At 44.4% G+C, this 16,635-nt stretch overlaps 1 protein-coding gene across 1 annotated transcript in view; it reads left to right on the top strand.

Annotated features, from left to right (window-relative positions):
* The first annotated feature begins 1,440 nt into the window (after positions 1–1,440).
* The window catches only part of HUNK (hormonally up-regulated Neu-associated kinase), an 86,594-nt gene continuing 71,399 nt past the window's right edge, over positions 1,441–16,635 (top strand). Inside the window, exon 1 of the mRNA XM_075133151.1 lies at positions 1,441–2,206. Within this exon, the coding sequence (XP_074989252.1) occupies positions 1,949–2,206 (258 nt within the window). The 5' untranslated portion in view covers positions 1,441–1,948. The remainder of the gene's footprint in view (positions 2,207–16,635) is intronic.

The raw sequence follows: 16,635 nt of genomic DNA, 5'->3' as shown, positions 1-16,635 counted from the left end.
CAAAACAGCAGGGTGTAAATGGATTGGAGGAAGCACTGGGGTAACAACTAAAAGATTATTCAGTTACTTAGCAAAGGTTAGTGTACATGGTGGAGCAAAGCTATTTTGACTTTTTAAGTGTAAATAAAGAGAAACATCTTTGATTTCTTGTGGGTGTCATGGTACAGGGAAGGTTTAGGTAAGAATTTAAATGAGAAGAGGTCAGTGACCTTCTGGGCCAGCTCAGGAAGGGCTTTTATGTGTACACAGGAATTCAGCCCCTGAGTGAGGTACTGAATGTCCTCAACTCCCAGGGACTTCAGTGTAAGTTGAGGGGTGCTTAGCTTTAGGATCAGGACCTCAGTGCATTGCTGATCCAATAGGTCTTTTAAATCTCTAGATTCTATTATCCTCCCTTGTATATGTCCCTGATTGCCTCTGTAAATACCTGCACATACTGTGTACAAAAGAGGGGAAGGGAGGAGAATGGAACAGTCTGATTCGTTTTCTCCCTTTGCCTGGGATGGGGAAGATCTCTACAGAAAGGATTGCCCTCTCTCCACGCTCCACTAAGGGGGCAGGGGATCAGAACCTATGCCTCCATGTCTGTCTGCCCTCTTGTTTTACCTAATACTGCAGGCAGGTGTATTATGAAGCACTGAAAAACATTTTAGGATACAGTTTATAGGAAAGAAACTATACCAAATAAAGTTATGTTGTAAAATGCAACTTTGAATTAATTGGTAAAAACAAAATCAGGGTAGAGAACTTAGAAATGTAGAACCCACCTGTAAATAAAGTAATAATTTGAACTGAAGCAAAAGGGTGGTACATCGAAAAGCTGCATAGGAACTACATTGGCACTCTCAGAATTTTTTAACAATTCGTGGGTGGGGGGGGGGTATTCATGCACTCAATAGCAGAGCTGTCACGATCTCAGCTCTGGAGCACATTCCACCAACAAAGGAGTGAAAAACACACCCACCCTGAAGTGTTCACAAGTAGAAAGGTGGGGAAAGCGGCGCAGGATACAAATATTCTCAAGCAAGAATAAAACATAACGAGAAAACAAAACCACACACATACATGTCCAGAAAAAGAACCACGTCGAATGTCTGTATCCGGCTGGGAGCTGGGATTTGTAGTCTAATTATCCAGAGAGAGGTGCACTGTCATGACTTTCAGGTGGCTTTTCTCTCTGGGAGAGGGGTTTGGGGGTGTTCTGTTTTGAGAGCCCTGCACTAGCAGAGGGGGAAGGAGGGGCGACCAGGGTTTGAAAATGTTCAGGCTGCTGTGCTGAGTTTAGATCACATCTGTTCCCGCCGCGTGTGATCGGATTAAATTACTGCACATTCAAACGGAATTAGGCTCCCCCCCCTCCCCCATCCGAGAGGGCGCCTCAAGCAAAGAGAAAGCACCTCTCTCGGCACAGAGCGAGGGAGGGAGACACACACAGACAGAGGGGAGGGGTAAAGCGAGACAGACCCAATAGGGAAACCGGCTTGCACGGGGACTGGAGACAATTGATCTGCGGGAGCTGGCTCTCGCTTGCTCTTCAACGTGATGCGCTGTGTGCCAGCCTTGCACGCTCGCCTTCAGTAGCTGCTGGGCTGGCTGCACGTTGCATTGTTGCCGGCGCTCTCCGGAGAGGATCGTGCTGGAGCGGCCGCCCCACCTACCCCCCAATCCAGCCCGCGGCTGGTCGGAGGAACTTTTCTCTTTGCCTCAAGCAGGCGCCTGAGCGGCCCCCTCCCCTCCCAGCATCCCGCCAGCCCCACGTGCGCTCGGGAGGCGAGCGCCTGGCCGCAGCCTCTCCGCGGGGCTCGCAGAGCTGGGAGCGGGCGCCCGCCGCCGCTGGCCGCGGGGGGACTCTGCAGGGGCGGGACTGGCCCCGATGCCGAGGGAAGGTGCCCGGCGGCGGCGGCGGCGGCAGTAGCGGGCAGGGCAGAAGCGGAGCCGGGGCGGGAGGATGCCGGCGGCGGCGGGCGACGGGCTGCTGAGCGAGCCGCCGGCGGCGGGGTTCGGCGATGGCGGGGAGCCGAGGAAGCCGCCGCTGGGCTCGGAGGGAAGTTTCCTGCCCGCCTGGGTCAGCGCAGCGGGGGCGCGGGAGCGGCTCCGCGATTTCCAGCACACCAAGCGCGTCGGCAACTACCTCATCGGCAGGAAGCTGGGAGAGGGGTCCTTCGCCAAAGTGCGCGAGGGGCTGCATGTGGTGACCGGCGAGAAGGTACCGACCGCTCCGCTCCCCCGCCACTTCCCTCCAGCTACCCATCCTTCCCAGCCCCGGCCGCTCCCCCGCCATGCACCCCGGCCCCGCTCCCCGGGGGGGCAGCTCCCCCCGCCATGCACCCCGATCCCGGGGGGAGCTCCCCCACTATGCACCCCCGACCCCGCTCCCCGGAGGGCAGCTCCGTCCATGCACCTCGACCCCGCTCCCCGCGGGGCAGCTTCCCCCCCGTGCACCCCCGACCCCGCTCCCCGGCGGGCAGCTCCCCCCGCCATGCAGCCCGATCCCGGGGGGAGTTCTCCCACTATGCACCCCCGACCCCGCTCCCCAGGGTGCAGCTCCCCCCCGCCATGCACCCCGATCCCGGGGGGAGCTACCCCACACTATGCACCCCCGGTCCCGGATGCAGCTCCCACTATCCATCCACCACACTCACCCTAACCACTGGGTAGCTCCCCACTGTGCACCACCACCACGGGTCAACTCACCGCTGAACACCCCATCCCAACCACAGGGGCAGCTCCCCACTGTCCCTCCCCAGCCACACCCACCCTGGGCATAGGCACAGCTCCCTTCTGTGCACCCCAACCAACTAGACTCCCGAGGGCAACTCCCCACTCTCATCTCATTCCAGTGTGCTCAAAGGGCTGGCGCCACTCCATTCCCCGCAGTCTTACTAGAAGGGGCAGCTCCGCCAGTTTACTCTCCCCCTCCCCCTCCAGAGGAGATCCCTCTTAAACCAGCCCCTCTTCTGGCAAGGGGTATTGCAGTCTCCCTATAGCTATGGCCCCAAAGGCTTCCATTTACAGTTGTGATACCGCAGTGTTACTTATTTGTGTTTAAATTCTCCTCCCCTCACTCCCCCCTCCACCTCGCCCATGGGCAGCTTCCCTCCACACTTGGAGAGCAGCTCTCCTGCTAGCCGCTCACAAGGAGAATGCACTTTTCCATTTGAGTTTTGGGTCAACTCCACTTATTTAAGGGCGAACTGAGGCAACTTCCCCCTCTCCTTGTTGCTTGCATGTTTGTGGACAGCTCTCTTGCAGATTGTATTTGTTCCTGGGATTTGGTTGCGGTATGTGAAATGAATTTGGTATTCCCAGTTCTGCAGGGAGCAGATAAGGGTCTGCCACGCCATTCCCTCCCCACATCCCAATTGGTATAATTGCTGGCAATCTGAGCAGAGAGATGCTCCCACTAGGACTGAAGTTACCTGTGATTGAAAGGACAGCAATTGATTAAACTGTCCTTTTTGCTAGAGGCAGTCTCTCTATCTGGATTGAGGCTCATTGGCTGGGCATTATGCCTGTGCTCTACTATTTAGATAGATGGGTACTTGTGTCTGCAGGAGGGCTATTAATCCAGCACCCAGAGGTGCAAAACCTCTGAGGGGTCACTTCCATTGATAGATAGCATTTTATGCCTAAGAAAAAATAAATGTGGTTCTATATGACAGTGAAAAGAAAATATCTGAATTTATAGTATACTGAACTTTGTGACTAGTTTGACTCTCTAAACATTCAACACAAAAATAGTATTTTCAGTTTGTCAATAAACTAAGAGCTTTGATAATTATAGATTTTGGGTTTTTTTAATGTCTTAATCACTATAATACAGTATAGATTATTCAATTCTCTGTCTTCCCCTTTTGCTTTTAGTTATAAATATGCTTTAAACATTGTGGTAAAGAACACAGCCTCTTAAACTGTTGCAATATTGGCCGCTCTGTGTAATTTCGTGTGTCTGCAAGCAAGACAGATACTATTTGCTTATTGAAATGAGAGCTAGGGTTTTTTGGGTGGACTGTATTTATGATTAGAAGTTGTTGACATTGTCACACACTGGAAGGTGTAGCAGTTTAGTTTTTAGAGGACATTAGTAAGAGATGAAGTCATCTCATGGAGACTCACTTTTGTTTGTTTATTACTATCTTATACAGAATCTTTTAGCATAAGAATATAAGAATGGCCTTCATAACATTCTCTGGCAATGAGTTCCACAGGTTGACTGTGTGTTGTGTGAAAAAGTACTTCCTTTTGTTTGTTTTTAAAGCTGTTGCCTACTAATTTCATTGGGTGAACGCTGGTTCTTATGTTATGGGAAGGGGTAAACTTCCTTATTCATTTTCTTCACACCATACATGATTTTATTGACCTCTATCATATCCCCCCTTATTCATCTCTTTTTCATGCTGAATGGTCCCAGTCTTTTGAATTTTTCCTCATATGGAAGCACTTGCATACACTGAATAATTTTTGTTGCCTTTCTTTGTACTTTTTCCAATTCCAGATCCTACAGCGATCAAACATGTAGTTACTTTCTTAATAATATTAGTGACCTCTTGGTTTGTCAGTACTAGGAGCATTGGAGAAAAACTAGCTTGTTGACAAAGTGCAATACAATTAGTCTGCCCTTTTCTGAGCCCATAAGTCTCTGCCTTTTTCTCGCCAGTTTGTCAATGGAGAACACCCAGACTTGTCTAATGCAGGACACTTTGTGATAACCCTCATTGGACTTATTGAGCTGAATTTATTCCTGACGTAACTCCATGAAGCCAAAGGAATTATTCATCATAGGTGTATTGGGCTATTGCATAAAATGTGTCCTGATAAAATGGATATGGCGGCAAACACCCAAAAAAGGAGCACCTTCCAGCTAATGCAAAACTATTAATTTTGATATAATCTGGCCTTTCTAGTTATGTGCAACAAGTGATGAAAAAATGACTGTTGGTGTCCCACACCGACCTGAAACATCTTTCGAAGGAAGGTTTTCACATAAGCCTTTTAAAATCTTTTTAATTTTTACAAGCAGCCTGTAGAAATATAGTTAAGTAACAAAAATGGAGGCTTACTTTGGAGACACAGTGGTCTAATGCAGTGGTTCTCAACCCATGGCCCAATCAGCACACAGCTGCGACCCGTGTGACATCCTCAGGGCCATACAGGTATAATATACATTGTGTGGATGTGGCCCCCATAATACACAGAGAGCCGCATATGCGGCCCATACTGGTAAATGGGTTGAGAATTAGTGGCTAACATACTACATGGAGTTTCAGGAGTCTTGGGTTTTAGTCCCAGCATTGCTACTGGGGGTTGTGGGCAAGTCACTTCATCTCAGTAAGCCTCTTTTTCACTTCCTAGCCTTCGACTGTCTATTGAGACTGTATACTCTTTTGGGGCAATGGCTGTTTTACTGTGTATGGTGCTTCATGCAATGGGGCCCCAACCTGCATTGGTGCCTCTTAGTGCTACTGTAATGAAAACAAATACAAACAATAATAAAATGGATTAAAAAATCCTAAAAAGGGTTTTCTCTACAGTTGTTCAGAGTGGGTTTGACAGCTTATTTTAACCAGTTAGATCACGGTAAGCAAATGACAAGAGTATAATGTACTCTAATTTTAGTGGCACTGTAAATGCAGCTATCATTAAGATTGTCATAATTTCCATTATAAATTCCTGTGCTCAAGTTTTTAACTCCAGTTGTAAAAGAAATTTGTTATGGGCTGAAATTTAACATGAGACTTGCCCTGAAACTCACCATGGGAACAATAATAGGGTTAGTGATTATGATATTATAGGAGTGCAAAAAAAATTCCTTCCCTGCTCTCTTCTGTTACCAACCTCATGCTTCTCCTCAGTAACAAATTTATCAACCAGAGGATTAGATGTAAGACACCTACACATGCATGCCCTTCCCACCTCCCCTTTTCTGGATTGCTATATTTACTTTAGTCTGTTAACAAAAAAAAGAAGAAGAAAAAAAAAAAGAGAGAGACCCACCATTGGCCACGCTGTCTCAGTTTCCAGACCCACAGTTTCTTTATTGTCTTGAATAACAGAAATTATAACAAAAGAAACAAACAGTGAAAAGTGTTGGAGAAACAGCTTTTTCAGTTATGTGGGCTAGTGTCCTTATTTGTGGACAGGCAAGTTGCTTTACACCTGTCAGGGCCCCCAACCTTGAGTCCCCAAGTTGTTTTCTGGGATCAGCATCTTTCATACAGTGGAGAACTAGATGTGACTTTCTTCTGAGCCTGTCAGTGTTGCCCTCAGATTGGACAGAAGCATTGGTGTTGAGTGTTCAAGACATCCATCTTTCTTTAGAGGCTGAGCATTCCACCTCCCTGGCATTCTAAGCCCTGGCTGGCTTGTGTCAAGTAAGCCTCTAAAGTTATTATCCAAAACTGACGCGAACCTCTTTGCCTGAGTAATTGGAATGTTTTGATGAGAATTGGAGTACATTTTGGAATACTGGAGTTGGAAGTACAGGGAAAATTCCTGTGATATTTAGCATTTCCACTTTTTATTTCTGGCTGAAACTAAGGAAGAGCAGGAGTGTATGGAAATAATAAAAATGATAGTTACTTGAACTTCTCTGAACCCCCAAAAGGTTGAACTTTAGCCAGATCAGTTTTCTCATATCTACTGTTTGCCCTGGGAACAAAGAGCCGCAACACTGTTCCCTTTCAGGTGCACACATGACCCCAGACCTGAACTTCAGCCCCTATATGGAGCTGATGAACACGCAGCTCTCCTGTTCATACTCCTCTACTGAACTTCTGATGTAGCCTCCAGCCAGCTTACACAGTGCCCAGCCTGCAGCATGAGGTGGGAGAGACAAACATCTGCTTTCCTGGACTCCTTTGCTTGGTGTGTGGGGTTTTGGGGAGGAGATTAGAGCAAACACCTCCATGAATGAGATTGGAAGAGAGTATCACTTGGGGAGGAGAAATAAAAGTGGGAAGGGAATGACACCAGTGCACAGGAGATGGGTTAGTAAAAAGGGAAGTTTTACTTAAGTAGTTTGTTGCTATGTCAATGTCCTTCCCCACCTGCCTGGTAATATATTAAGAGGCAGATTAATTTATTCATTCATCAAGCCTTAATTTTTTAGGGCTGGAATCTACCAGCCTTATATTGAGTAGTTCCTTGAGAATTCTCAGTAACTGCAGTGGGGCAAATTGAGGAGCAATATACTACTCAACATAAGGGTACCAGAATCTTGCCCTAAACGACTAAGGGTTCAATACTGCACTCCTTACACAGATCAGACAGCCAAAGCCACATTGAAGTTAATAGGAGCTCTATTTTAAGGCACATATGACCAGCCTCTATATGACAGTTACTTTATTGATTTCCCCTTGCCCCTCCAAATTGCATTTCTGATTGCTTAGCAAGAAATGTTCACTAGGTGTGACATCTTACTTGTCTCATTGTACAGTTAAGAGGGAATGTTGAGCTGGGGTCTGGAGTCTGGACTAATATCCAGATATTCTACCTGGCAGTGCACAGCCCTCTCACTCGGCCAGAAGACCATTGTGTAAAACCTTTTAGCCCATGTAGATTTAAAAAAGAAATAATTTAGGGCTCAAAGCTGTAAGCTGATCTGTGTGGGCAGACATGTGTGCCTGTAGATGGAGTCCCACTGACTTCAGAGAGGCTCCTGCTGGAATAAAGGTCTTCTCATGTGGAACAGTTTGCAGGATCATGGTAGTTGCTGTATTTTTCTAAACTGACATTTTTCAGGCCTATGATTCCATGATGCTGATTAGTGCCCTTAATATATTTTAGAAAAAGGAAAAATAAATTGACAGTCGATTTTGTTTTTTAAAGCAGTTATTGAGCAAGGGCACTGACTTAATTTCAATAAAAATGCCATAAAAATGTGAACGCTTAGTGCTAATATTTGGTGGCTGCATTGGCACAACCTGAGCCTATTACAGTCTTTCAAATTCCAAGTAAATTAAGGTACCCAAAGAGGCACGATGCAGGAGACCCAATAGCTCTGGAGGAGTTAATACATATTATTGTTTCATAAATGTATGTACTTAGGCATTACATTTTTGAATTAATGAGGCCCCAACTAGGTTCAGATGCAATTGTGTTATAGCACAAGATCAAGGCAATACAAAGTAAATGCCAAAACTCTGCGGTTACCTCACCCCATCATCGGTAGGTGTTGCAGGGACCTTCAGGATTTGGCCCAAAGTAATAAAATATCACAGGCTGTCTGGTTACCCTACTCCCTAGAGTAGTCTTGCTGAAACTAATGGGACTACACTTATGAGTAAAATAACCTGGATTTGGTCCTGTACTTCTTGCAAATGCCTAGGCACAACAGGGTGAATTAAGGTTAAATTTTACAGCTTTAGCTATGAATGTCTTTACTTTTTGAGGGTTTTAGGTCAAACCTTTTACTGTTCTTTTTGTGGTTTAAGGTTTCCATAATAACAGGCATGTGATTACTTTCTGGTCTTGAAAAAGGAGTGGTTATGCTTAATGCAAGTAAATGCATTTAAGCTGAGCACAGGAGAATACTGAACAGATTATTTTTTTCCATTGCTGTTTAGATGAAAATATCACAGCCTACAATCTGAAAATTTTTTGGGAAAGGATTGATTTGTAAGATTCCTCAGTTCTGACAATCTTTCTTGCTACTTCTAAGGAAGCAGTCTCTCTTTTGGTAGCGTGCTAATTTAGATTTATTCTTAAATTGTGATGATGAAATCCTTGTTGAGTTAGCTCTTTTGTCATTCAGTGAATGATAGGAGGCTCACTCATGGTATTTTCTGAGGTAGTCTCAAACTCAGTGTCTTTAGACTCAGAATGGCCAGCCACTGAGCAATGAAAATTTGCCAGAAATAGATTTCACAAGATATTATTCCTTATGGCATTAATGCAGACAGAAAAGGCTATGTCCCTTTGAATATAATTGAGTGAGACTGTTTGTACTTTCAGTAGATTGAGGAGGCTGGATGATCTATTATGTACTCTAATAAAATATATGAAAGCCTCTGTGTCATATCACAGAATGACAATATATTAGGGCTAGAGAATGTTTTAGTGCTGAAGGTTATATAAAGGAACTTGAGCTGAAATTACATTTAATTTCATTCTGGGATAGATCTAGGCACTACAGAAGTAGTTGCAGAAATTGAGTTGCTTGATTCCTAACCCACTGAAAAACCTATTTATTGGTTTCTTTAGAGATATTGTTGATCTTAAAAAGGTGCATTTTTAGGTCCTGGTAATCAAGTGTTTTCCATGACAATGCTGATTACCCAGTGGGAAGTAGCTACTAAAAATATAGTTTTCTAGGTTCCGCCATAGAGGTAAAATGACTAATATTAGAGGTGGCCTTTTCACGGGAAGTTCTGTTTTCAGAATACATTTTTGTAGCAAACAAATGCTAACTTGTGTATTTTAGAATCCTGGAAATGCAGGGGTGGGATACGTGGGAAGAACAAGCACTCTGTAGAGAGCTGGAAACTCCTATTAACCCTCAGCAGGTACTCCGTGAATGAAGCAAGTATTTGTAAAAAGCACCTGCATAGTATGTCCTGTAGAATCTGTCATCTGTCAATGACAGATTGCTCTGCATACAGATTACAAAATTACATACTACTGTAGCAGGCACATTCTCTTTTGAACTTCATGGCCTGCTTTACCTTTTGAAGTGCTTATGAATGATTGAAATAGGCGTATAGGGAATAGTACGGCTCTAGATTTTCTCAGCAGGTGTTGAGTCATAGAAGTGCTATTTGGCTTCCATAGAGTCTAAATGAGGCTCACTCAGAGAGGCAGTTACACTGTCTGTTCTAGAGCAGCCAAGGCAATCATGTGCCAAGAATTTACTGTGACTGAAAAGACATAGGCTGCTATATTAACATCCATTTACATTTAAGTGTGTGTGGATACTAACACAGCTGCTACTCTGAAACCTAAGGATGTTGGGAGATTCAGTATATAAGAGGGTAAGTCTCTCTCTCTCTCGTATCACCTAAATATCCCAACACCACCCTACTGTTCCATATGCAAACACTTGAAGAGGCTGTAGATTGCAGCCCGTCTTTTTCTGGGTGAGACAGACATAAGAATGACCATACTGGGTCTGGTCAGTCGTACATCTGACCCAGTATCCTGTTGTCCGACAGTGACCAATGTCAGATGTGTCAGAGGGAATGAACAAGACAGGGCAATTATTGAGTGATCCATCTGCTGTTGTCCACTCCATGCTTCTAGTAGTCAGAGGTTTAGGGACATCCAGAGCATGGAGTTGCATCCCTGACCATCATGGCTAATATCCATTGATGGACCTAACCTCCAGGAACTTATATTTTTTGAACCCACTTATAGTTTTGGCCTTCACAATATCCCCTGGCAATTATTTCCACAGGTTGACTGGATTGTGTGAAGAATTACTCCCTTATATTTAGTCTGTGCGTGAACAGTTCAGGAGTGGGGGTTCTCACAGCAGAGCAGGGTAAGGCTGGCTCCCAGAGTCAAGGATTGGAGTGACGTAGCAGATCAGCAGTCTCGATAACACCAGGAGAACGTCACAGTAGTGCAGCGAGCAGGGTAGGAACTCTTATCATCAGGGATTTCATATATTACGCACTGCCTTTCGAAGGTAGTCAGATATTCAGCAATATCGTCCTCCTTACTGTATGCAGGACATAAGTGTTCTGATTTTTGGAGTGATGGGAGTTGTTGCAATTGGGGGGGTTCTGGTTCTGCAACTCTAGCATGTCCAGTTGGTGTTTTCGCGCGCGCTCTCTCTCTCTCTCTTTTTCTTCCCGCTCACTCTCTCTTTCTTCCATGGCCCTTTTGTATGTAGCCTCCTCTCTGGCTGCCTCTGCCTCCATAGTTTCCCTGGCTGCAGCTGCTTCTTTGAGCCTCATTTCTGCCTGCCACATTTGAAACTTGCTATCCTTTTCCTTCTCTGCAGCTTCCAGTCTGGCCAGCTCTAGTTTTGTAGCTGCCTCACTGGTAGTCGTTTTTCTGCTTTCTTGTGCTTATTTCCCTCACCCGAAATAAACAAACAGAAAATAACAAAACTTTGACCTCTTCCTGACTGTTCTTAGCCATTGTACTTAAGACTCACTTAAAATCACAAATATCAGTGCTTAAAGTGTGAACTTCATTTGGAGTAACAAGCCACACATACACCCTGCTCACTGTGCCACTGTGATGTTCCCCTGGTGTTATCTGGACTGGTGATCTGCTAGGTCACTCTAATCCTTGACTTTGGAAACCAGCCTTACCCTGCTCTTCTGTGAGAACACCTACTCCTGGACTTTTCACGCACAGCCTCTAGCGTGTAAGCTGCTCCTTGGATTGTGCAACCGAATGACACTAGCCAATATCTCCTGCCTCAGACACAACCCTAGGAACCTCCGTCTTGCAGTGTCCAGTTATGCCCGCTGGACGCTGTAAGTTTATATGAGTTCATCAGTTTAACAAAGAAATTGATATGTACCAGGCTTGTTATCCCAAGGGGAGTCTGACATGTTTCAAACCAAACTCACTGCTTCTGGTAGAATAAACACACACATTTATTAACTACAAAAAGATAGATTTTAAGTGATTATAAGTCAAAGCACAAGTCGGATTTGGTGAAATGAAATAAAAGCAAAACGCATTCTAAGCTGATCTTAACACTTTCAGTGCCCTTACAAACCTAGATGCTTCTCACCAGAGGCTGGCTGGTTACCCTTCAGCCAGGCTCTCCCCTTTGATCAGCGCTTCAGTTGCTTGGTGGTGATGTCTGTAGATAGAGGTGGAAGAGAAAGGAAGAGCATGGCAAACATCTCTCCCTTTATCGTGTTCTTTCTTCCCTCTTGGCTTTGCCTCCCCGCTTCAGGGTCAGGTGAACATTATCTCATTGTAGTCCTTGACTGACCAAGGAAAGGGGGGTGAATCTCTCAAGAGTCCAACAGATCCTTTGTTGCTGCCTAGGCCAGCGTCCTTTGTTCCTGTAAGGCTGGGCTGGGTTTGTCCCATACATGCCCTGATGAGGCATGAACTGCCCCTCTGCTCTTGGAGAGTTTTTTCCTGGGCTTGTTTTAAGCCATGAGGACACATTTTCAGCCTCATAACCTATAACATTACTTCCCACAGCCCCCTTTGGCCTGTAACGGCGAACTGCAGCCAGTGGGAGCTGCGATCGGCCAAACCTGCGGATGCAGCAGGTAAACAAACTGTCCCAGCCTGACAGGGGGTTTACCCTGGCGGGCTGCGTGTGAAACATTGCCGATCCCTGATCTATCCCTTTCCTAATGGTTCCTAATGTTCTGTTAGCTTTTTTGATTGCCGCTGCATATTGAGCAGGTGATTTCAGAGAACAATACATGATGACCCCAAGATCTCTTTCTTGAGCGGTAACAGCTAATTTAGACCAACATTTTGTATCTAGATTTGGGATTATGTTTTCCAATGTGCATTACTTTGTACTTACCAACATTGAATTTTATCTGCATTTTCGTACCCAGTTTTGCGAGATCCCTTTGTAACTCTTGTCAGTCAGCTTTGGACTTAATTATCTTGAGTAATTTTGTATCATCTGCAGATTTTGCCAGTTCACTGTTCACCCCCTTTTTCATTTATGAATATGTTGTGCAGTACAGGTCCTGGTGCAGATCTTTGGGGTACCCTACTGTTTACACCTCTCTGCTCTGAAAACTGACCATTTATTCCTATCTTTGTTTCCTATCTTTTAACCAGTTACTGATCCAAGAGAACCTTCCCTCTTATTCCATGACAGCTTACTTTGCTTAAGGGCCTTTGGTGAGGGACCTTATCAAAAGTTTTCTGAAAGTCCAAGTACACTAACTGAACTGGATCATCCTTGTCCACGTATTTGTTGACCTCCTCAAAGAATTCTAAGAGGTTGGTGAGGCATAATTTCCCATTACAAGAACCATGCTAACATGGGTTTTTTCACACCCCGACCAACATGACTATGTTGACAAAACATTGTAGCATAGACCTGTATTAAATGTCAGATCATCACCATTGAAACAGATAACAAGAACCAATAGCTGGAAGTTCAAGCCAGAAAAATTCAAATTAGAAATTTTAACAGTGAGGGTGATTAACCATTGTAACAAACTACTAAGGGATGTGGTGCATCCTCCATCTCTTGAAGTCTTTAAATCTTCAAGTCTCCACTGGATGCCTTTCTGGAAGAAATGCTTTAATCCAACACAAGTTATTGGGCTCAATACAGGGATAAATGTGTGAAATTCTGTGCTCTGTGTTATATAGGAGGTCAGATTAAATGATCTAATGGTTCATTCTGGCCTTTAAAATCTTTAAATTGACAACACCCAGGTCTTGCTTAAAATATCAGTTTAAAAAAATCATCTTTGTAATGAGATTCCAAAGAACAGCAAGTTATGCTAAAAAAAGGTATGAACCAATTTTCTTTTTAAATGATCTAGGGAGTGTGCCAGTGGAGGGAATGGGCCTGGCCAAAACATCCTGGACCCCAGCTGTTGCAGGCTGGTGTAAATTTGCACTGGGGACTGATGTCAGAATATGGGAGATGCATGTTGCTGTCCTACGCACAAGAACAGGAAGCAATGGGAAATCTGGCCTGTGGTCTCTAGCTTTCTAAGGAAAGTGTGCACACTCATGTTCTGATACAGTAGTATCTCTGTCTTGGAGAATGTAAGATTATACTCAAAACCATTGCCTCTGTGTTGAAGACCATACATGTCAAAACCTGCAAATACATTGTGTCAGATTCTCTGCTACTGTGAGTTGGCACAACTCCATTGACATCAATGGAGCTGTACCAGTTTACACCAGCGAAAGATTGTGACTCTGTGTCAAATACTACAAATATTATACATTTAGATTGTTAACCTGTTTGTTCTGTACTACAAGTGTCCTTCAGAGATCAATACTTTTGGTTCAGTTTTAAACATGCTGGGTCAGACCCACTGGATGTGATCACTTGCACTGCAGGAGAAATTCAAAGAGGCAGGGGTGGTTGTGGAGTCACTCTTTGACTACTTGCAACGTCTTGGAATTCCGTCCAAAGGAGGGGAGCTTTCATTGATGGCCAAGACCCTACGAGTATTGCCAGCAGAAGCTGTACTGAGTCAGTGCATCTCCTAGTTGTACCGTCTCCCCAGTCATTGTTGCCATCTTTTAGAAATTTAGGGCTTGGTTCTTGCAGGTGTTGAGTGCTTCAAGCAAGGTGCTGTGCACCCAAATGAGTCATTGCCAACCCCAAGTGTTCAAAAGTAAAGAGTCAGACTCCCTGCCCCCCCCAAGTCATGAGATTAGCTTTAAAACCATGAGCTTTTTAAAATATGGTTTGGGTTCTTTTTCTTTGCCTTCTGGTTTCGGAGCATTTAGGATGCACTCAGGTCACGTTTTCAAGCTTTTCTCCTCAACCATTCAGGCTAGAAACTTACTTTTTAAAAATGAAACTGAGGAACACATATAATCACATGACTCCTGGAGGCAGGGCTTTAAGAAAACCCCCAGATATTGTGTGCCTGAAAATTGTGAGAGTTGGCAAGACTCATTGCTTTTAGTGACTCATGGCATTAGGGCACAGATCCTTAGTTAGAAATTTGGCTTATTCTTTTGCCTTTTTCCCCACAGTGCTGCGTGTATAATGTTAGTTTTCTAGATGCATTCTGTTTCTCACCATGAACATTCAATTAGTGGCTTTATTTGTCAGTGGGTTCTCACATTTTTAAAATTTTATAGATGTAGAAGAGCTTGTTTTGAAAAATACTTACTGTAAAATTGGTACAGTGACCTTCCAGGAACTCTTTTTTCCATTAAAAGCTACCACTTGTGAGAAATCTTTCCTTTTCTTTCGTAAAAGCTTAAGTTAAAGCAGCAAAACTTAATTCCCCCATCTCATAAATGGAAATATACAATGTTCAGTGTATATAGCCCCATAGGTGTACATGATGTTTTACATAGTAATTAAAGAAATTTCTTTATCCTGAGGACTTTACCATTTAATTAAAGCCTTGATTGTGTAAGAATTCATGTGCTCAACTTTATGTACCTTGTGGTCCCGTTAACTTATCACATGAGTAAAACTAAGCAATTGTGTGTTTGCAGGATCAGAACCTAAGTGGAGTATAACAAAGACAGAAGAAGTACCTAAAATAAGGTGTGGGGCTGCTAAGGAACAGTTCATGACAGGTTAATTCTTTATTGTAGCTAGAGCTGGTAATGCTACCCAATATTACGTTTCCCTAATGCTTTCCATTATGAGATGCTGTTTTCAGTTGTGTAGAACTTTGCCAGACTTTAACCCAGAGGTCCCCAAAGTATGGGGCATGCCCCCCCCCGGGGGGGGGCATGGAGGAATGTCCAGGGGAGTGAGACCAGGGCCAGCATCTCCCCCCGCCCAGAGCCATGACCCTGCTCCTGGCTCTGGGCAGGCAGGGGAGGGGCATGGACAGAAGTAAGGGGGAAAATGACCCTCAAAAGTTTGGGGATTGCTATTTTAACCATTCAGGATGAAATTTTTCCATTCTGGGTGTCTGCCTGAGGATGATATTTTGAGAGGAAGATTCAGCCAAAATGATTCAGATGTTTCTGAGAACAGGGATAGGAAAAAATGTTATTTTCCCCATTGTGACCCTAAAAGCATCCGTGTATCAGGAGGCAACTGCCTCTCTGGTAGTAAGTATCAGTTGGCCTGACTGGCTTCATGTACCCCAGCTCACCAGCGGGGGAGAACACAGCATGGAATATATATCAGACAGCATGGCATCCACACCCATACAGGGAAAGGAACTTTATCTGGGGATACATTTCAGAAGAATGTATTTCGAAGGTTTATGGGACTATAAAAAGAGAGGGAGTGACCCTCCCCTAAGTTATCCTTCACCTGAGGAGACATGGAAAACTAGTGCTTTGGGAATCCCTGTGGGGCTCCTGATCAAAAGCTAATCAGCCATTGCTGGAAAAGGAAGACTGCTGAGGAAACCAGCTTGAATAAAGAATGTAGCTTGTTAAGTTAGCTCTTAGCCATTAGAGCTACTGTTTTTTTCTAACCCCTTCTATCTTTATCCTGTATATTTGAATTTCCTTAAAACCAATCTCTTTTTAATTAAATAACCTTTTAACTTTTTATCTAGACCAACCCAGTGCTTTGATTGTATGGAAGTGATTGTTAATTCCAGTCAAGGCAACAAGTCATTATTTATGTCTTTAAAGGAGCAGCAAACTTAATCACTTTTGTTATTGCACCATGGTAAGGGCTGTGCACTGCTGAGAGACATCTCTGAGGAGCTCGGGGGCTGGAGTTCACTAATGGTTATATGCTGGGCAAGGTTTGGGCTGGGAGAGCCCTGAAGAGTTTGTTGGCAAGGCAGACAAGCTGGTGTGTCAGGCAGTTGTCACATAGCTTAGGTGCCACAAAGCTCCCACTTACTGAGGCTGAGAGGGGTAGCACAGAGTCTCACAGCTCTGGGTATTCCCAGCAGCTTTCCAGACCCATATTAGTAAATTATGGTGACCTTTTCTTTGAAAAGCTCTAGAGCCCCCATTCTTTGGAGTACTTGTGGCACCTTAGAGACTAACCAATTTATTTGAGCATGAGCTTTCGTTATTGGTTAGTCTCTAAGGTGCCACAAGTACTCCTTTTCTTTTTGCGAA

This window comes from Caretta caretta, chromosome 1 (genome assembly GCF_965140235.1).
Source record: "Caretta caretta isolate rCarCar2 chromosome 1, rCarCar1.hap1, whole genome shotgun sequence".
NCBI lineage: Eukaryota > Metazoa > Chordata > Testudines > Cheloniidae > Caretta > Caretta caretta.
Note: the sequence above shows the minus strand (reverse complement) of the source record. Positions and strands in the feature narration are given on the sequence as shown.